Source organism: Ahaetulla prasina, chromosome 18 (assembly GCF_028640845.1).
Source record: "Ahaetulla prasina isolate Xishuangbanna chromosome 18, ASM2864084v1, whole genome shotgun sequence".
Lineage (NCBI taxonomy): Eukaryota > Metazoa > Chordata > Lepidosauria > Squamata > Colubridae > Ahaetulla > Ahaetulla prasina.
Window position 1 is genome coordinate 886,406 of NC_080556.1, and position 21,250 is coordinate 907,655.

The 21,250-nt window shown below is 49.0% G+C and overlaps 1 protein-coding gene across 5 annotated transcripts in view; it reads right to left on the minus strand.

Annotated features, from left to right (window-relative positions):
* Nucleotides 1-6,716: 6,716 nt before the first annotated feature.
* Nucleotides 6,717-21,250, minus strand: part of NPHP4 (nephrocystin 4) — a 42,143-nt gene continuing 27,609 nt past the window's right edge. For 3 of the 5 annotated variants that reach the window (XM_058161343.1, XM_058161344.1, XM_058161345.1), the window contains 12 exons: nt 18,335-18,463; nt 17,949-18,160; nt 17,110-17,336; nt 15,732-15,918; nt 15,511-15,600; nt 14,983-15,139; nt 14,364-14,449; nt 13,352-13,437; nt 11,604-11,775; nt 9,587-9,766; nt 8,993-9,136; nt 6,717-7,803 (listed from right to left, as the gene is read on the minus strand). In XM_058161343.1, the coding sequence (XP_058017326.1) occupies nt 7,663-7,803; nt 8,993-9,136; nt 9,587-9,766; nt 11,604-11,775; nt 13,352-13,437; nt 14,364-14,449; nt 14,983-15,139; nt 15,511-15,600; nt 15,732-15,918; nt 17,110-17,336; nt 17,949-18,160; nt 18,335-18,463 (1,811 nt within the window). In that variant the 3' untranslated portion in view covers nt 6,717-7,662. Of the gene's footprint in view, nt 7,804-8,540; nt 8,699-8,992; nt 9,137-9,586; nt 9,767-11,603; nt 11,874-13,351; nt 13,438-14,363; nt 14,450-14,982; nt 15,140-15,510; nt 15,601-15,731; nt 15,919-17,109; nt 17,337-17,948; nt 18,161-18,334; nt 18,464-21,250 lie in introns of those variants that run through there. The other 2 variants (XM_058161346.1, XR_009152493.1) reach the window with 2 other exon arrangements.

A 21,250-nucleotide genomic window follows, 5' to 3' on the forward strand; every position in this document is an offset into this window, starting at 1 on the left:
GGAAGAGGGAGGGAGGGAAGGAAGGAAGAAGGATTTCATCTATTTCAAGACATCTCACGTATGAGTGGAGGGATTTGGTCCTGTTCCCAGTTCCTGTTGTTCAAAGCATTTGCTAAAATGGCATGTCGAGATTGATCGCATCTCCACCACTCTCAAAATCAAAAACATTAAGATGAATATATTCCACATTTCAATCCGGTAGATCATAAGACCCCTTTTAACCAGGTGGGAGAAGTGTAAACCTGGGAGAAAGTCCCAGAATTCCCTGCTGCTAATGCACTCCTTTTGCTGCATATCCTCAGCGTGTGTAGCTGCTCACTCTCTTATAATCCCTTTCTCTCCAACCTCTCCGCTCTAGAGAATAGGAGGGAAAATAAAAATAAAAAACGGCCATGGCTGACTGGGGAATTCTGGGGTTTGGAAGTCCACATGTCTTCATGTGGACAAGGCTGAGAGATGCCCGGAATAACCCAGATGGACACGTTTTTCCCTTAATCTCCGCCCCATTTTTCTGCCCCTTTGCAACGGAAAGAAAAGAGAACAACCTTGGGAAGAATTTGTCAACTTTGTTAGAGCTTCGAGCAGCTGATGATCTATTTGCATTTGTCGGCAAAGCTGCCAGCCGTTTGCAAGCCGGGCCTTCTTTAAATACCAGGCTGCATCCCAGGAGGGTCGAGATTAATATCGGCTCGTCCTTGTGGAAGTCACCGAAAACAAGTAACTGCTGTAAAAGTTAATGAGTAATTTAAACCAGCCTGCCCGGATGACAGGAAAATCCATACGTCAGTTAAAAGGCCGACTCTTTGCACAGCGCGTCCGAAGACGATGATGATGCAAGCAGGAGACAGGAGGCCGCTTGTGGGGGCTGGAACTGAGTGGCACCCTTTTGGGGTGCAAGAAAAGAGGGGGGACCCCTGAGGGAGGTTTAGGGCCCAGTGTCCCAGGGTTAGAAATAGAGATATTCCGTTCTTCCATGCTCTCCTTTCTTCCACCCCTTCCTTCCTTCCTTCCCCTTTCTACCGCTCTTTTCTTTCTTCCACTCTTTCTTTCTTCCTTTCCCTTTCTCCTACCACTCTTTTCTTCCACTCCTTCCTTTCCCTTTCTCCTTTCTTCCCCTCCTTCCTTTCTTCCTTCCCCTTTCTACCATTCTTCTCACCTTTTTTCCACTCCTTCCCACCTTCCTTTCCTTCTGCTCCTTCTCTTCTCTTCCTCTTTCCTTCCTTCTTCCCTCCTTCCTTTCTTCCTTACCCTTTATACCATTCTTCTCTTCTTTGTTCCACTCCTTTCCTTCCTTCCCCTTTCTCCTACCACTCTTTTCTTCCCTCCTTCCTTTCTTCCTTTCTCTTTCTACCATTCTTCTCTTCTTTCTTCCACTCCTTCCTTCCTTCCCTTCTCCTACCATTCTTCTCACCTTTTTTCCACTCCTTCCCACCTTCCTTCCCTTCTGCTCCTTCTCTTCTCTTCCTCTTTCCTTCCTTACTTCCCGTATCTCCTACTTCTCTTCTCTTCCTTCCCTCCTCTCCCACCTTCCCCACTCTACCACTTTTCTCTTCTTCCTTTCTTTCTTCCACTCCTTTCTTCCTTCTTCTCTCCTTCTCCATCCTTCCTTTTTCTACTTTGCTCTTCTCTCCTGCCCTCTTCTTCTTGTTCTCTTCTGTCTTCTGTATTTTAGTCTGCATTTCTTCTTCTCTTCTCCGTCCTTCGACCATGCGAATCAAACTTCTCTATTTTCTGTCCTTTAAAAGCTGCATTATCACATCTCTTTCCTTCCCCCCCTTAATAGCCCTCGAAGTTTAATATGCCACATTATCACAACCCCGAATGCAGAAAAGCGCCCCCCCCTTGCAATAAAAGCTAAGTTTTATTGTTGTGGTCTTTTTTTCCTGCCTTTTATAGACCTTGAATTAAAGGGAACAGGTAATAAATCTTTTCCAAAATGCACAGGTGAGTAAAAGGGGCCTCTGAAAAAGGAGGTCTGGTGCACCATCACAACCAGCACACACTTCCAAGAGGTAGCATGAACTTGTAAACGGGTCACAAAATAAAACAGATTTACTGCCACAGATGAGTTTGGGGCGAGAAAAGATGCGCTTTTCATGCAGAGCTCTCCAAACCTGGAAACTTTTAAAACTTGAGGACTTCAACTCCCAGAATTCCCCACTTAGCATCTTCATTTAAGACTTGAGGACTTTAATTCCCAGAATTCCCCAGCCGGCATCTCCCTCAGCCCGGCCTACCTCGCAGGGTTGTTGTACGGCAGGAAGGAGGAGGCCGCATTTCTACCCTGCACCCATTGGCAGAAATCCAATGAACGAACCAGTGGTTGAATACAGGTAGTCCTCGACTTACAGCAGTTCATTTAGTGACCGTTCAAAGTTACAAAAAAGTGACTTATGACCTTTTTTCACACTTACGTCCGTCACAGCATCCCAGTGGTCACGTGATCAAAATTCGGACGCTTGGCAACCGACTCGTATTTTTGACGGTCGCAGTGCCCCGGGGTCACATGATCCCCTTTTGCGACCTTCTGACAAGAACCCAGACTCACTTAATGACCGTGCCATGATTTGCTTAACAACGGTGGCCAGAAAGGTCTTAAAATGGGGCAAAGTCCACTTAACAAATGTCTCGCTTAGCAACAGAAACCTTGGGCTCCATTGTGGCCGTAAGTCGAGGACTATCTAAATAATTTTCACACTTGAAAAGAACAGCTCACCGGGCGTTCCCAGGAAGCGAGATGATTTTTTTTTAGAAATAAATAAATTCTGCCAATCAATAAACGGATTCAAAGAACGAAGAGAGGCTGGATTTGGGTCACCACCACCACCACACACACACACACACTCCATCCGGAAGATGGGAGCCGAGATGAGATTTTAATTCTTTCATTACCGGGATCCAATTTGCTTCCTGACGGGAATGAAATGGAGAGACCGTGAGGAGTGCGCTGGGCGCCCCCCCCCTCCTTGACTCCGGCATCCGACGGGCGGCGTCATTAATAAGGACAGCTTTATTAACGAGAAAGGCTGCAATAAAATGGAAAACGGGAGGGGGCAGGAGGGAGGGAGGGGGATTGTACCATGCAAGGGAATCGCTGGTCTGTAAGTTTGCTTCTTTTCTGATAGATGCAGGCCTGATGGAGACAGACAGACAGACAGGCAGACACGGTGGACGGACGGACGGATGGACAGATGCAGACATGACATGATACTTGCAGACATGACAGAGGCAAGCAGACATGATTGGAGGGATGGATACAGACGTGAGATGGAGAGAGGAGACATGATGGAGAGAAAAACAGATAGATGTAGTGGATGGATGGATGGATGGACAAAGACCTGAGTTGGATAAATACAGAGGTGATGAAGACAGTCAGAGATGGAAGGATGGATGCAGACATGAGGTTGGATAGAGAAGGCAAGAAGAACAGATAGATGTAGTGGATGGATGGATGGATGGATGGATGGATGGATGGATGGATGGATGGACAAAGATGCGATGGAACATACAGAGGTGATGAAGACAAACAGATGGATAGAAAGATGGATGGATGGATGGATGGATGGATGGACAAAGACCTGAGTTGGATAAATACAGAGGTGATGAAGACAGCGATGGAAGGATAGACACAAACATGAGGATGGATAGGGAAGACATGATGGAGAGAAAGACAGAGATATGGCAGGTGGATGGATAGACAAATGGATGCAGACATGAATGGAGACCAACAGAGATGCCTGGACAGATGCAGGCATGACATGGTAGGTACATCCATGCAGATATGATGAGACACAGGATACGGCCTGTGCATACATGATGGAGACAAGAGAGGCATGATGGATAGAGGGAGGGAGGCAGACAAGGGATGAAACTCGCAGATGAAACAGAGACAGGCAGACACGATGGATGGATAGGTAGAGAAATGAGGTGGATAGATGATGGATGGATGAGATGGATAGTTGAGAGAGAGAGAGAACTTGATTTGCATATGTGTGTATACACACCCTTTTAATTAAGGGTTCCTGGCTACACAATGTCGACAGGCCGAGTTCAACACACCGCTTGGGGGGAAAAAAACACACACCCAGAAAAGCGCCTTCAAAAGCCCCTTTGTGTTTGATCCTGGACTTTCAACCTCCCAAATTAGCCATTTGCAGGGCCGGGAGGGAAAAAGCGGGAAAGAGGCCGAAAAGGGATTTCTGAGAGGTTTCTCTGCCGCTGACCAAAGAGAATATTCCGGAGAGAATTTCGGCTTTCATCATCGGTGCTGAGCTTTTGGGATTAATTGGCGAGAGTTTGCAACAAACCTCGCCAGGGGTGATTAGCCAACACACAACCGCCTTCGCCCGAGAGGCCGACCTGGCTAGGAAACGGGACAAAGCGTTCTTTTCAACGGCCGGGTGGTCCAGATAATGAACTCTATTGGGATCTAAAATGCGAAATTATTATTATTTTTAAAAGGATGCTTTAGGTATGGCGGATAGACACCGCGTGTCCCGTATCCTCTAGGTGCAAATGAAGGATCAGCAAAAGAGCCTGGGCTGCATTCTCGCAAGCCGCGCCAACCACCATCTTGAAATTAAGAGCGGCGGACAAGAGGCTAGCCCTCATTGTGCCAGGAGGTGAGCCAACACTGTTGGTTTTCCATCGAATGTCCTTGAATTGAGGTGGTGGATGGGAGGCTAGTCCTCCTTGTGCCAGGAGGTGAGGCAACACTCTTCGTTTTCAACCTAATGTCCTTAAAGTGGTAGGCAAGGGAGGCTAGTCCTCATTGTGGCAGGAAATGCGCTGACACATTTGCTTTCAATCCAGGTCTCTTTCCTTCCTTCCTCCTTCTCTCCCTTCCTTCCATCTTTTTCTCTTTCCTTCCTTCTTCCGTCCCTCCCTTCCTTCTCTCCCCCTTCCTCCCTTCCCTCCATCTCTCTTCCTTCCTTCCCTCCCTCCATCTCCCTTTCTTCTCTTCCTCCATCTCTCTTCCTTCTCCCTTCCTTCCTTCCCTCCCTCCCTCCATCTCGCTTCCTTCCTTCCCTCTTTCTTCCTTCTCTCCCTTTTCTTCCTTCCCTCCGTCTCTCTTCCTTCCCTCTGTCTTTCTCTATTCCTCCCTCCCAGGCCTTCATACTCCCCCAATGTTACCCAAGAAATGAAAAGTGACACTTTTCCACCGTGGAAACACAAACGCACACATAAAGAAATGTGATCCTGGTTAGCTGTGACAAGGCCTCACTTCTCTCCCCTTGCCACGATCACACACACACACACACACACCCCAATTAAACCTGGATATTCCTGGCCAACCACCGGAGCCTTCCCGCGAATGATTAAGAATCATTTGCAATTCTGGAATTAAATTTTCTGCAGAGGAGTATCAAAGCCGCCTCTCGCTTCCCACTGCTGTGTCGACAGTCGCTAAACCTGCAATTAATTCTGCGGTTGGGTTTTTTGTACGATCCAGGCTTAATACGGAGGGAAATATTTTTTCTTTTTTTGGGGGGGGGGGGAATCATCCTTAAGCCTATTTCTTTTTTAGTGGTTTCATCTCCAGGTTTCCTTATATTTTTCTTTTTCGCTGCCTCCAATCCTTTCTTCGTTAATTAATGAGCCGGCTACATATGTTGTGCACTGACAATAAAGATTTGAAATGGGTGGGTGGGTGGGAAGGGGCAGATTAGCCCCTTCCGGTCTTTCTTGAAACCCGGCAGGTTTTCACCGCATCTTAAAAAAAACTCATCTCCAGAATCACTTCATTTTTTCATTCAGTGATTTAATGCAGGTAGTACTCGACTTAACCATGGAGCCCTAAATTTCGGTTGCTAATTGAGACATTTGTTAAGTGAATTTTGCCCCGTTATACCACCTTTCTTGCCACGGTTGTTAAGTGAATCATTGCAGCTGTTAAGATAGAGACACGGCTGTTAAGTGAATCTGGCTTCCCCATTGACAAAAAAGAAAGAAAGAAAGAAAGAAAGGAAGGAAGGAAGGAAGGAAGGAAGGAAGGAAGGAAGGAAGGAAGGAAGGAAGGAAGGAAGGGAGAAAGACACTAAGTAGGTAGGTAAGTAAGTAAGAAAGAAAGAAGGAAGGATGGAGGGAAGGAAGGAAGGCACTAAGTAGGTAGGAAAGAAAAAGAAAGGAAGGAAGGAAGGAAGGAAGGAAGGAAGGAAGGAAGGGGAAGGAAGGAAGGAAGGAAGTGGGAGGGAGGGAGAAAGACACTAAGTAGGTAGATAAGTAAGAAGGAAGGGAGGGAGGAAAAAGAAAGAAAAAAGAAAGAAAGGGAGGGAGGGAAGAAGACACTAAGTAGGTAAGTAGGTAGGTAGATAAGTAAGAAGGGAGGGAGGGAGGGAAAAAGAAAGAAAAAAGAAAAAAAGAAAGGGAGGGAAGGAAGTCACAAAAGGGGATCACAATTCCCCAGGATGCTGCAACCATCATAAATGAGTCAGTTTCCAAATTATGACCACGTGGGCACGGGGATGGTATAACGGTCATTAAGTGTGAAAAACAGACGTAAGTCGCCTCTTTATTTAGTGCCATCGCTAAATGAACTCTTGCAAGTCGAAGACTATCTGCATTTTCTCTCCCCATTCTGGAGAGTCAAATGTTTTCCAACCTACATTCAGAGCCGTAAGCTAGGATTTAACCACATTAGCCCGATTCTGGCCAGTTTGCGGGAGGACTTGCATCCTGTCTCAAAGAGCAGGGATGGGGGAGGGGAATTTGGAGAGCCCGGAGCAATCTTCCCAACCCTAAACCGACCTGAACCATTCCCGAGGGACGAAACAAGAACATTAAATATTTTTGCTGTCCGCAAAATCCAAGACATTTTAATTGATTTAATTCGATACGGTTTGAGCCCGGATCTGTTTGTTTGTGTGCGTCTTTGGTTGTGAGCCTCTCTGCTTGTTTCTCTTTTTTTAAAAGACCCTCAACCTTCCGCAAACATCACACATTAAATGTGCTCAGTGGAGGAAAAAGATATATCCAATTTTTAATCCCGGCAAACAAAACTTTTTAAAAACATGGCCGAAAAAGGCTGCAGGTTCATTATTCACCGTTCAAATTAAGTTGAGGGCTTCGAAAACCCGATGAGTTTTTTCCAGGTTTTTAACTTTATAAAGCCTTGTTCCTTTTTTTTTCTTTTTCTTTTTTTTGGGGGGGCGTTACCAGAAATGCTTAATGGGGTACCGGCAACTCGCACCGCTCCAGAAAGTTCATTCAAGAGGAGAACCGGCGATAAAAGAAAAAAAAATTGAGGCTTTTTTTCCCCCAAAGACGCCACTGGGTATTCAATAAAAGGCACAAAGGGGCACCCCGAGGATCTAAAAACGGGCCCTCCGGCAAGGTGGAGAAAAATATCACGTGGGAGAATAAGCCACACGGACCGAATGATTCTCGTTTGCTAGGACGGTCGAGCTCCTTCGAATCAAACTGAGACGATCCCGACGTGCAGATTAAAATTCTTTTTTGGTGCAGATTGTTATTGTTTTTGTTCAAAAGACAATCCCGGTTGGGTTTGAGATCCCCCCAAGACCCTCGCTGGGATCAGGACTGGATCCCTGACCCCGAGGATGGAGGAGGGATCTGACTCGCTCCCGAGACAGGCAATATTCCACGGTGTGAGGGATCCGCTTACGGACGATCCATCCAATCTGGTGGCAGGAAGGATTGGAATCACTGGTAGGCGACCTTCACGCAGAACGTCTCTTCGTTCTTCCCTTCGGCGTCGTTGATATAAATCAGGATTTCCTCCTCACCGGCGTTTTGGCTGGGAGCAAACCGCAAACCGATGGTGTAGGTCTCCCCACCGCCCACCTGGAAGGAGAGCCGGAACGAAGGGAGGGAGGGAGGAGGGTTAAGGAGACCCTGGCTCAAGCTGGTTTCAGGGTGCCAACCGGCGGCCAGGGCAGAGGGGAGTTTTTGTGAATTGGCCACCTGCTCTGGAGTCACCCAGGTGAGCTGCTCCATTTGACCCGGAAGGATCACCCTAAAGGGGGCCCCCTGTTAAATATCCAAATATGGGGCTCCCTGCTTGCCGTCCCCCGCCCCCACTTTCATTCCTGCCCAGGAGAGATTTGCGTTCCCTGGGATTATCCTCGATTACGACACGACTAGGGAACAGCATCAGTGCTGGAAGGGAATGGGGTTTGCAAGGAGGAGGAGGAGGAGGAGGAGGAGAAGAGAAGAGAAGGAGAAGGAGAAGGAGAAGAAGAGGAGGAAGAGAAGGAGGAGGAGGAGGAAGAGGAGGAGAAGAGAAGGAGAAGGAGAAGGAGAGAAGGAGGGGGAGGAGGAGGAGGAGGAGGAGGAGAAGAGGAGGAGGAAGAGGAGGAGAAGGCGAAGGAGAAGAAGAGGAGAAAGAGAAGGAGAAGGAGGAAGAGGAGAAGAGAAGGAGAAGGAGAAGGAGGGGAGGAGGAGGTGGAAGAGGAAGAGAAGAGAAGGTGAAGGAGAAGAGGAGGAGGAGAAGGAGAAGGAGACGACTAAGACTATGGGGTCCTTGGTGGTCTCTGACCTTGGATGTTTTCTTATAGACATTTCCTGACCCAGCTAGGTGGCATCATCTGTACTACAAGGAATGGGGGTTTGGGGAGAGGAGGAGGACTGTGGGGGTCCTTGGTGCTCTCCTGCAGACATCTCGTGACCCAACTAAGTAACACCATCAGTGGACTGTGCGGAGCATTGAAGGTGTCACCCAATTTGGTGAAGAAAACATCTGCAAAAAAGCAGCCAAGCTCAGAGAGCCCCAAGGACCCTACTTGTCCTCCTCCTCCTCCTCCCTAGAAACCTCCCTCCCTTCTAGCACTGATGAAATCACCTAGCTGGGTCACGAAATGTCTGCAAGGGAACAACCAAGCTCAGAGAGCCCGAAGGGCCCCACCTCAATGGCATTCAAATACCTCTGGCTGTCAAAAAGGGAGCGGGAAGGGCCCCCCCTGCCCGCTGAACCCTTCGCAGGGGCCCCACCCCACCAGGTGTCCGCAGCCCCCCCTGCCACTCCAGCTCTCACCTGGAAGGAGTCCTCCTTGAAATGCAGGAGATCCGGGCGGTTGGTGTGCAGGAAATAGGCCCGGGGGGACGGGTAGGAGTTGGTGTAGGTGATCTTCTTGTTCGACCCTTTTCCTCCCCCGGAAGGCAGCACGATTTCAAACGCCTGGCGGGCGGTGGGGAAACGAGGCTCAAGTGAACCGTGGCCCACGAGGAAGAATCCTAAGGCCGGAAGGGACCTCGGAGGTCTTCTAGCCCAGCCCCCTGGCCAAGGCAGGAGACCCTGAACCATCCTAGACAAATGGTTGTCCAGTCTTTTCTTAAAAGACCCTCAGTGATGGAGCACCGCCCACTTCTAGAGGGAAGTCCTTCCTTCCTTCCCTCCTATTCCCCTTCCTTCCTTCCTTCCCTCCCTCCCTTTCTCCCTTCCGTCCTTCCCTCCCTCCCTGTGTTCCTTCCTTCTTTCCTCTAATCTTCCTCCCTCCCTCTTTTTCCCTTCCTTCCCTCCCTCCCTGAGTTAGTTCCTTCCTTCCTTCTTCTAATCTTCCTTTCTTCCTTCCTTGCGTTCCTTCCTTCCTTCCTTCCCCGGCCCCGATGAAGTTCCACCAAGGCTCACTTTGGAGATGAAGGGCTGCCGGCAGGTCATGGACACCAGCCAGGTGGAGACCAGCTGGTGGAACTCAACGTCCACCAGGTTGAGGGAGATGAAGCGGCAGCCGGCGCTCTGCGGCTGCAATCCGAGGTGCAGGTCTTGGACCCCGTTGGCCGGCAGGATGAAGACCCCGTCCGGTTCCAGCTGGTGGGCAGAAGAAGCAGAAAGAGATGAGCCCCAACTCAAGGGGCCGAGGGTTTCTTTTCCAAGACCCTCAACTCTTGAGGGCATCAGAGCTTCCTTCCTTCCTTCCTCCTTTCCTTCCCTCTCATTTATCCTTCCTTTCTTCCTTTCCCCTCCCTTTCCTTCCTTCCTTCATTCCTTCCTTCCTTCCTTCCTCCTTCCTCCTATTCCTTCCTTCCTTCCTCTTTTCCTTCCTCCTCCCTAGAAACCTCCCTCCTTCCTCCCTCCCTGTGTTCCTTCCTTCCTTCTTCTAATCTTCCTTCCTTGTCTTCCTTCCTCCTCCCTAGAAACCTCCCTCCTTCCTTCCAGCTGGTGGGCAGAAGAAGCAGAAAGAGATGAGCCCCAACTCAAGGGGCCGAGGGTTTCTTTTCCAAGACCCTCAACTCTTGAGGGCATCAGAGCTTCCTTCCTTCCTTCCTCCTTTCCTTCCCTCTCATTTATCCTTCCTTTCTTCCTTTCCCCTCCCTTTCCTTCCTTCCTTCATTTCTTCCTTCCTTCCTCCTTTCCTTCCCTCTCATTTATCCTTCCTTCCTTGTCTTCCTTCCTTCCCAGCTCTGTCTTTTACTTCCTCTCTCCCTTTCCTTCCCTCCCTCCCTCCCATCTTCTTCCTTTCTTCATCCCTCCCTTCCTCTTTCTCCTTCCTTCTCTATTTCCATCTTCTTCCTTCCTTCTTCCCTCCCTCTCTTTCTTCCTTACTCCCTCCTTCCCTCCCTCCCTCCCATCACCTTCCTTCCTTCTCTTGCCAGGGTTGAGATGCTGGGTGACATCCATAAAAAGCTACTTTGGCCCATAATGAAAGCACAATTTTAAGAATGAAGTTTCACCCAGGACTGTTCTTATTTTGGCTCACACAGGAATCCCTGGAGATCTGTCCACCAACAAGCCTAATTTCCTGGGCCGTTTTTGGATCTTGAAAAAAAAACTTTTCCGGATTTTAGTCCTGGGCGGGAGGCACACCGAGTTTGCGCTTCTCTTACAGCCCCCATTTATAATGATGAATTAAGAAAAGCCCCCAACGAAATTCTCTGCCTCCAAATAACCTCATTAATTCAGGCGGCCGGACCAGCGGACTCTAGGACGGCTTTAATCAAAAGACAATTACCGAGCGGTTTCCCCGCGATAAATTCTCCGCAGGTTTCTCGCCACCGAAGGAGAGATGACCAAAGTCATCGGCGGACTCTAAACCAACATCCTTTGCAAAACTTTTAATGGGGCTTCCCTAACTGAGTTTAGTTAACCGGGACATTTCAGCAATTACGCACAAAAGACACAACCGTTCATTTAGCGACAAAGGGCAGCTCCCTGTAGAGCGGGTCGTAGTAATCCAGGCCGGCCGGAGGGACTCCGTGCCTTTTGCTGAAAAGCCCTGACTGGGCCAATCTCGGGCCCGTCTTCCGCCGTGAGGACTAGAAACTTGAATACATTGACGGAGTAACCGCTGGATTTTTCAGCATTCAGGCCACTGGGAGTCCTTGAGTTGCAACTGTTCGCTTAGTGTCCGTTCAAGGTTACAAGGGCGCTGGAACAAAGTCGCTTCTGGCCAATTTTCACGCTTATGACAACCGCTGCCGTATCCCCTAAGGTTGCGTGATTCAAATTCGGAGGCTTGGCAACCGGCTCGTATTTATGACAGTCACAGATCCGCCTTTGTGACCGTCTGATGGGCAAGGACAATGGGGAAGCTGGATTCACTTAATGACCATGCTACTAACTTAACAACCGCAGGGGTTCACTTAACGACGGAGGAAAGGAAGGTCGCAAAACGGGGCGATTGTGGTCGTAAACTGGAGGACCTTACCTTCATCTCTTGTGGGTGGGAGGTGAAGGCCTTGACCTTACGGAGGGTGTGGGTCCCCCGGAGCACCAGGGAGAGCCGCGTCAGCTGCCCCAGGATGCAGCTGGCCTCCACCCACTGCAGGCAGTGGAGGTAGAACTGCCAGGTCTGGGTGGGTGCAGCCAGCCAGGGGTCTCTGCCCAAAGGGAGAAGGAGAGAGAAAGGGCGCTGAGAGGCAGGGAAAGGGGAGCAGCAGAAGGGGGACTCTGGAGGACATCCAGCCTCCTTTCACAGCTGGAAGAAGGCAGGGAGGGAGGGAGGGATACATGGCGAGAAGGAAGGAAGGAAGGAGAGAAGGATACAGGAAGGGAGGGAGGGAGGGAGGAGTGGAGGATACAGGGAGGGAGGGAGAGATGGAGGGAGGGAAGGAAGGAAGGATGAATCACTTCCACCCCTTTCTTTCCTTCTTTTCTTTTATTCCCTCCCTCCCTCCTTCCCTTCCTTCCTCCCTCCCTCCCTGAAGACGTTTTCCCAGGTCTTCCTCCGTGGGTTTTACAAGGTCCATGGAGCAAGGCCTGCGCTCCCAGGGGTGACCTTGCAAGCGGAGCGTGATGACAAAAACACAATTTAAGCCCACACACGCACAAAAAACAGAGAACTTTGGGGAGTGAAGGAGGGGTCGGAAAAAAAAAACCCTTTTAAGCTTCCATTGACTTAAAGTCCTTTTGGTCTGGGAGAGACGGAGAGAAAATCAGCCGTGATTTTCAAGGTGGTTATTATAAAATATAAACTCTTAGGATTTCTCCTGCTGTCTTGTTTTCCGAGACCTGCCTTAAAACTTGACAAGATGACACAAACCTCTTTGCCTGACATTCCCCGCTCTGATTTGCATAAAGGTGTCGGACAGGTGACAGGTTTCCCACTTTTCGGCTCAGCTCAATGCCAGTTTGCAATCCCCGAATTACGGCTTAGCGCTCGGCGTGACGCCGGCCCCCCCTCGGCTCAGAGAAAAAACCTGGTTAAAAGCGAACCTCCGGCTTCCGGAGGTTTTGCAACCTTTGGGGTGCAGCAAGCAGGATATAAATAAATGGATTTATAAAGCAGGATATCAATGGGTTTAATATACTCCCTTAAAGATGGGTAGTCCTCGACTTACCACAGTTTGTTTAGTGACCGTTTAGTGACGTTACAACGGCACTGAAAAAAAGACTTGGGATCGTTTTTTCAGACTTAGGACGGCTGCAAGATCCCTGTGGTCACAGACTCGTGTTTATGACGGTCACAGTATCCCGGGGTCAGGTGACCCTCTTTTGTGACCGTCGGACGAGCAAAATAAAGGGGGGAGGAAAGATTCACTTAACACCCATGTTCCTAACTGAACGGCTGCAATGATTCAGTTAACAACGGTGGCAAGGAATTTTAACAACTAAAATTCAATCTCTAATGTTCCTTTATAACAGGGGTCTTGAACCTTGGCAACTTGAAGACTTGGGGACTTCAACTCCCAGAATTCCTCAGCCAGCTTTGCTGGCTGAGGAATTCTGGGAGTTGAAGTTCCCAAGTCTTCAAGTTGCCAAGGTTCGAGACCCTTGCTTTATAATATATAGAAATTACACCCAACTCCCTGACCACAATCTATGTTTCCTTCCTTCCTTCCTTCCTTCCTTCCTTCCTTCCTTCCTTTTATTTATTTTATTTTATTTTATTTTATTTTATTATTTTGCTAACCACCGATGGGAGTTTAAGTAGTTTTTCAAGGCGGCAAGGCTTACGTGTAAATCAACACGAAGAATCTCTGGATTTGGGGACTCGAACCCGCGGCGACTTTCAGAAAGATGTCCTGAGGTTCCCCAGGTCCCTGGAGGAGAAGATCAAGACCGGATTTAATTCGGTTCCTTTGGGAATTAAAATCAGAGGACGTGGGATTTGGAATATTAGGTAGCGTCTACGTAGTCTCCCCAATTTAGTGACTTGTATAGGGTTGAAACCAGGATCTACGATAACCCCAAGCTGGAGGTCTTCAAGGAAAGATGGGACAGCCATTTGCCCAGGATGGTCGAAGTTCTCCTGGCTTGAACTAGAAGACCTCCAAGGTCCCTTCCAGCACTGCAACTCTATGGTTCTCCTATCCACTTTTTCCTCTGATGAGGTTCCCTAGTTGGGTCTCAAAACGCCTGCAAGGAAACCTCCAAGCTCAGAGAGCACCAAGGACCCCGTAATAGTCCTCCTCCTCTTTTCTCGTCTCTTCCTCCTCCTCCTCCTCCCTGTAAACCCCTCTCTCTTCCAGCACTGATGATGGTCCCTAGTTGGGTCATGAAACGTCTGCTAGAAAACCACCAAGCTTGGAAAGCACCAAAGACGACCACACTTCAAACCCCGAGCTACAAATATTCTCTTCTATCGGTATTGCCCATCTTCAGCTGGAGGCTACCTGCTGGATCTCGGCATGAAGCTACGTTCTGGAGATGCCTACAGAGAACTCTGGGATATTCTGATGGCCATCTCTTTCCCCCAGAACCTTCTGGAAGGATACAACATGCAAATGTTGGTGTCTTTGACAAAAGCCAACAGACATTCTTGGGGGTTGGGTTCAGGTTGGTCAACTCACTGGGGAAAAGTGCCTTGCTGCGTTCACAGCCTCTCTTCTGACTTAAAGGGATGGGCTTCGCTGACCTGCGAAGGTCAGGTCAGCATGTTCTAGCCTGTTCCCCCTTGAACCCTTTGCTTTCTGCCCTGATCCATCGCACCAACCACACCCACAAAGCTTATGTTGGTCAACCGTACCATCTTCTTGGTCTCACAGATGACGTTGGGGTCACTGCAGCGGACGAACATCTCAGGTTCTCCACCAGGAACCCCTACAGGAGCCCCTGCCAAGGAGAAACAGGAAGGTCTCAAGAGCTGCTGGCCTTCAAATCCAATGTCCCCCTTGCTATCAATGACCGCTGCTCCGACAGACTATGACCCACTCAACTAGAAACCCAACTAGTGGTCCACTTCTTAAAACATAGCAATTAAATTCTCTGCAGAAAGAACTTCCTGAGATGATCTTGAGAGGGTCCAGATCTACAGAACATCCAAGTTCAAGGAGAGCTGAATTCCAACCTTAAGGTTCTTGAGTACCACCTCTGTATAGCTTGATACAAATTCCCGGTTTATTATCCAGTTGTTTAAGCTGTTCCAAGCGGTATTTCTCAATTTAGGTAATTTTAAGATGTGTGGACTCCAACTCCCAGAATTCCTCAACCAGCATGCTTTGAGATGGTTGGACTTCAACTCCCAGATTCCCCAACCAGCAGATTAAAGTGAAAGTCCACCCATCTTAAAGTTGTGTTGATGGGACGTTACGTATCCTAAACATTCAGTTTGGTCAACTTAAGGAGGAGGAGAACGTGAGAGACACCTGGGAGCGTGTGCCATGGAGGCAGGCGGATGGATTTCTTCAAGAAGGTCAACTCCGGGTGGTAGAAGCGGAAGGTCTGATCCACCGCGTGGGGCTGGGTTTCCACACTGACGCTCAGGATAGCAAGGGGCTTGCCGTTGCCCACTGTGAAGGAGACCTGGAGGAGAAGAAGAAGAAGAAGACACCAAAAAGCAGAGAAGGTCTCTCCCTTCTCACTGACTTTTCTTGGAAAATTAGAAGCAGAATTTTGTATCTCCCTCGACCCCCAAAGTGGTAGAAGGAGAAGAAGGGAAGCTGGAGGAGTTGGAGAGAAAGGGAGAAGAGAGGAGGAGAAGGTGGAGGAGGAGGAGGAGATGATCCAGGGCACCCCTTCCCTAAGCTGTTGTCCACGGTCTTCATGCTGTCCCATGGATTCTGGCCACTGTCCAATCCACAAAGAAAGGAACTGTCCACATCAGCAAGATGAAAAACAAGCTTTCCAGCCCATGGAGAGGTCATATGCATCATCCATCCTTCCTGTCATGTTACCTTGATGCGTAGAGTCTCGCTGAACTTTCCAGAGGATGTGGCCGTGGGGATCTTCTCACCTTCCTTAGATGTCGGCTCGGGGGGACCTTGCTGGAAATCAAAGAGATGACATGGCAGAAGACCTTTGGTGGCTGTTGTAACTTCAAACGGTGACTCAACGAAAGGATATAAATCAAGGACCCCCTGTATGGAAAAACAAGGGGTGATGAGGACTTCCCTACCTGCACAGTGGCCATCTGCTCCGTGGAGAAGGTCTGGTACTTGAAGGGGATGTAGACCGTCTCCTTGGGACGGAGGTAAACCTGAGGAGTGAGGCCATTGTGAAGATGAAACATGTCCTCTTCCAACGGTGTGACCGTTTGGGTCAGTTCTTTAAAATGCCTCCACTCTCTGACGTCCAAGATGATGCTAGGAAAAGACCAAAGACAATGTTAACGAAGAAAACATGGAGATGATGGGCATCTCCAAGGGATTCCTGGGGTCACCATCTGGTTCTCTTGGCTCAAGGGTGGGAAAAATTGTAGGTGGCCTCCAGGTGCACCTCCAACTTCCATTGTCTCCTGGTTGGAAGTGAGGCTAAAGTCAACAATATCGGAAAATAAGACTGGGAGGAGACCAAGGACAACATGGAGATGGTGGCTTTGGAAAGAGGGCATCTCCAAGGGTTTCCTTAGATCACCAGGGATGGGCAAATTTTAGGTGGCCTCCAGTTATACCTCCAACATCCATTATCTCTTGGTTGGAGGTAAGGCTGAAGGTCAACAACATCTGAAAGATGACAGTGGGAGAAGACCTGGGATAACACGGAGATGGTAGCTTTGGAGAGAGGGCATCTCCATGGAGTTCCTTGGGTCATCTTCTGGAAATTACACTCAAATTGTTTTTGCTTTGCACGGGTTGCCTTCAGGAAGTGAGGGGAGCCGAGTATCAACTCGCAAAGCACCCCTGCTCTGCTCTCGAGTTGCCATAAACCAGGGGGGGATGGGAAACTAGTGAAACTGCCCAGCTGCCAAAGACAGACAGATGCACATTCCACGCTTATCTCTCTCAAGGCTGTATCCCAGGGTTATCTACAGCAGTCGGAGGGGAGTGACCTCTACAACCCGCGAAATTGCTCCATTGGCCAATGTGGTTGATGACACACCCTGGGGGGAGTGGGGAAACAGGGTCATGATTGGGACATAAATTACGAGGGGTCAGAGGTGGCTTTACTTGGGAATGTGCCGACATGAAGCTCCTAATAAATAACTGGATTTCTTTTGAAACTTGGCTAGAGACTCATGATTTAATTAGGGCGTCCATCGGAACCCTGACATGTAAGTCGTCTCCAGATGTACCTCCAACTTCCATTGTCTCTTGGTTGGAGGTCGGGCCGAAGGTCAACAACATGTGGAGGCCCACCTACTCCAATCGCTGTTGACGTTACTGAATCTAGATTGGCTTGTCCTAGGAATACTGAATGGGCAGTGACAACGGATGGTAGACACAGCTGAGTTTTGGAATGTCCTCTCCTACATCTTCCTTCCTCCCCAAAGAAGTCCCACAAGGAAGGGGCCACACGTCTTTTCCACCGGCAGACGACCTCCTGCCGTTCTTTACCTGAGCTCCGGGTTGTCTATTCTGATGGTCACCGTGTGCTGGACGCTGTAGGGGTTTTTCAGGGCAAACTCAAAGAACTCGGCCGTGCCCAACGTGGCGTAGATGACGTGGTGGGTGGTGATGGCTTGGCATAGCATGGAGGTGATGCTCTCAGCTTTGATGCGCTCCCGGTACGCCTCGATCAGCTGGAGGTCTCGGGAATGCTGAACCCGGTCCTCGTGCCGGCCCTGGGGGGGGGAAGAAAGGAAGGAGATGACTTCAATCTCCTTCATGGGAACCTTATATACTTGCTTGGCTGGCTCTCAACCGATGTCGGTCCAGACAAGAAACCACGATCGTGACTACTAATGCTGGCTTTATTTTAAGGTTACAATAGCAAAATCTTGCAAGTCTGAAAGTGCCTTTCTCCCCCCTTGTCTTTACAGCCTAAGAAACTAGGGAGGGTCCCTCTTGAGATGCTTCCCATGTCCCCTTTTCCTTCTCAGGGCTCAGCTGCCTCTTATCTAAACGTTGTCTTGTCTGCAGCTCTTCCTCCTATCTCCCATGGCCATTCGCACAGACCATTACCATATTTCTGCCCCCTCCTCTTTACAGCCTAAGAAATTAGGGAGGGTCCCTCCTGAGATGCTTCCTGTGTCCCTTTTTCCTTCTGAGGGCTCAGCTGCCTCTTATCTAAATGTTGTCTTGTCTGCATCTCTTCCTCCTGTCTGCCAAGGACCTTCCCACAAACAGTTACAATATTTCTGCCCCCTCCTCTTTACAGCCTATGAAACTAGGGAGGGTCCCACCTGAGATGCTTCCCACACCCCTTTTCCTTCTGTGGGCTCAGTTTCTCTCACCAAGATGAAGCTGCTCTTCCTCCCAACGTCGCCCTCCTGAGACTCCTTCCTCCGGACCGAAAGCATCCTCTCCAATTTCCGGCGTCGGGTGAGTCCGGCTTCCTGGCTGGCGGGTTGCAAGACGCCGCTCACTTCCCGCAAGCGGGAGAAAAGGAGAGCGGCCAGCTCACTGTCCACATCGGCCAGTTTTTTGGCTTGGCACACGTTTCCGGCTGGAAGAGAGGCGCGCCAAAGGCTGGCAGTCAAGCCAACCCGCATCGAACCCAGGTCAGGTTCAATCCATGATAGTTTGTTTCAAGCAATGACCGTAGCTAGGTTAAATTCACACAAATAGTACCTCACCCATCTCCGACCCACCCACCCACCCAAAATCAAGGGGAACCTACCCCTGTGAGTGCTGATGGAGACCAAACTGCCACCAGGGAAGCCCCTGGCGCCGTCCTGCGAGGAGATGACGCGCCTCCGAGAAGGAGGTAAGGAGTGTGACCTCCGTAGCCCCTGTTCACACCGGTGGCCTGCAAGAGAAGAGAAGGGAAGGGAAGAATGATGGGGGTGGGGTGGGGTGGGTTCCCCCCTTAACCTGTTCAGAGATGAGGAAGGGGCTGGCGTAGACCAGGGATGAGGTCTTGTCAACTTCTCCTATTTGGGGTGTGGAAGAGAAGGGTTAGAAGACACAACCACAGGTTGGAAGGGACCTTTGAAGTCGTCTTGTCTGAACCATGCCCAAGCAGGAAGCACTATACCATTAAGGATAAATGGCTGTCTAGTCTCTTGTTAAAGACTTCCAGTGATGGATTTCCCACAATTTCTGAAAGCAAGCTGTTCCATCATGTATCTTATCTTATTCTTTCTTTCTATCTATCTATCTATCTATCTATCTATCTATCTATCTATCTATCTATCTATCTATCTATCTATCATCTATCTCAGAACCATAGAATCCTAGGGCTAGATGGGACCTTGAAGGTTTTTTAGTCCAACTCCCTACTCAAGCAGGAGACCCTATGTGTGTCTAAACTTTTCTTGAAGACCTCCAGTGGTTGGAGTGCCCACAATTTCTGAAGGCAAGCTGTTCCATCCATCCATCTATCATGCGCAGGGTGGCCCATCCTGAAGTCCTCCCGTCACTCCAGAAAGCTGTTCCAGTGCTTCTTAGCTCTCACAATGAGGACCTTCCTCCTTATTTATTTCAAATTTGGATGTGTCTTGATAGAACTTCGAAACACTGGTCCTTGTCTTACTCTTGGCCGCTATGTTATCTTCTTCCCCAGGAGACCTACGGATTGTCAGGTCTTCTCTTAGCCTGCTCTTCTTCAGGCCGAACACATCCAAGTTCTTCTGAAGATGAACCTTCCAAGATGACCTTCACCATCTCTGATGCTCTTCTCTTACGCTTTTTAGGTCAAAGCGAGCAGAGACATCACCCCAGCTTCTAAGACCATACAGAGGAGGAAGCTTATCCAAAGGCATCGCGTTTGTGTGGTGTCTCATACCAGATCTTCACACGTGGAACAAGACAGCCATGGTAGAAACCCAAACACCTTTCCCTTTCCATACCCCAAGCCTGATCCTGGTCACACTGGTGGAATGTGAGGGATGGATGGAAGCCTCCTGAGATGATGCCGTGTCCTGTACTAAAAACGTCAACCGCATCTCGCAAATCTCCCCGACGCCTGACAACCATCGAACGGATGACTTTCAACTTTCAATCACGATTTGAAGGAGATGGGAGATTTATTTTTACTTTTTTTTTTTTTTTTAACACTCTTGTGGTTTCTTCTCCCGGCCCGTCTCGCTTCTTCTCCTTGGAACACACACGCACAAAAATATATCTCGATGCCTCAGGCGAGCTTCCATTTTGACAAGGAGGAAACAAAGGCATCTTCTTCTTCATGAATAATGAAGGTGATGGAGCAACCCAGATTTTTGTCTCTTCGTCGAGGACTCGTGCGCGGGGAGGAAGATTTGACGCGGCCCACAATGGAGGGACGGTTGGCGGGAGACGATGGAAGCTGCTGATAGCGCTGAGTCGGCATCTTCTGATCACAGAAGAGACAATAACGGCGTTTATGGATGAGTGGAAACCCCGGATGGGTTTTTTCCTTGGCATGAAACAGAACCCAAATGAACTCGGTGTTTCTGGTTTTGATGATTAGAGAGAATGGATTAGAGGGGAGAAGAGAGCCGGGTTGCAACCAGAGAGAGGCAGAGCTAAGTTTATAATTGTACTTGTAAAAAAGATCAGAAAATGCTTCTGTTTCTTTCTTCCTTTTTTCTTTCTTTCTTGTACTTGTGAGTTCCTTTCTCTGCTCTTCTTTTTCTCACTTGGTGCCTTTCTCTTGGTTTTAAAATAGAAATAATAATAATAAAATTATTAAACTTTACATGGAGTTGCATGCATGAAAGCTTCTTGCAAGGGCACCCTGAGGATCTCCGGCTGTCAAAATCAATGTTCTCAAATTCCTTTCTTCCTTCCCTCCTTCTTTCATTCCTCCCACCCTTTTTTCATTCTTTCCTTCCCTTCCCTCTCTTCCTTCCTTCCTTCCCCTTCTCTCCCTTCCTATCATCTTCCTTCCTTCCCTCCTTCTTTCCTTCCTCCCTTTTTCCTTCCTTCTTTTCCTTCCTCCTTCCCTTCCCTCTCTCCTTCCTTCCTTCCCTCTTTCTTCCCCTTCCCTTTCTTCCTATCATCTTCCTTCCTTCCCTTCCCTCCTTCTTTCCTTCCTCCCTCACTCCCAGTTTTCCTCCTTTCATTTCCTTTCTTCCTTCCTCCCGCCCTCACCCTTTCCTTCCCTTTTCCTTTCCTTCCTTCCTTCCTTCTCTCTCTCTCTCTCTCTCTCTCTTTCTTTTTCTTTCTCCCCCCCCCTTTGTGGTGGCAACCATTGCTGTGTGTTGTGTTGCGGTTCTGACCCCTGAGTGGGGCTCAGTTTGACTCTTGGAAATGGACACCTTGATGCCTAAGAGGTTTATCCAGTCCCTTCACGATCCTGATGGCTCTTTTGATCTCCTCCTCCACCTGCAAGCCAAAAACTTTTTATTTAAAAAAAAAGGGGGGGGGAGGAGAAAGCAAAGCGGGGAGGGAGGGAGGGAGTGGGGAAGAAAGAAGGCTGGTAGCCTTTTCAGAGCCGAGAAGGTATCAAAGGAGACACCTCGGGCATCGGAGAGCCTTTGATTTACGGCGGGGAAAGGGAAAAGCTGCTTTGCAAAGATGTTTTCGTTCTCGGGTGCTGTGAAGGCAGCTTAAAAGGTCCAGCTCAGCTAAGCAGAGCTTCTTACTCTCCTGGGGGGCAGGAAATTCGTCTCTA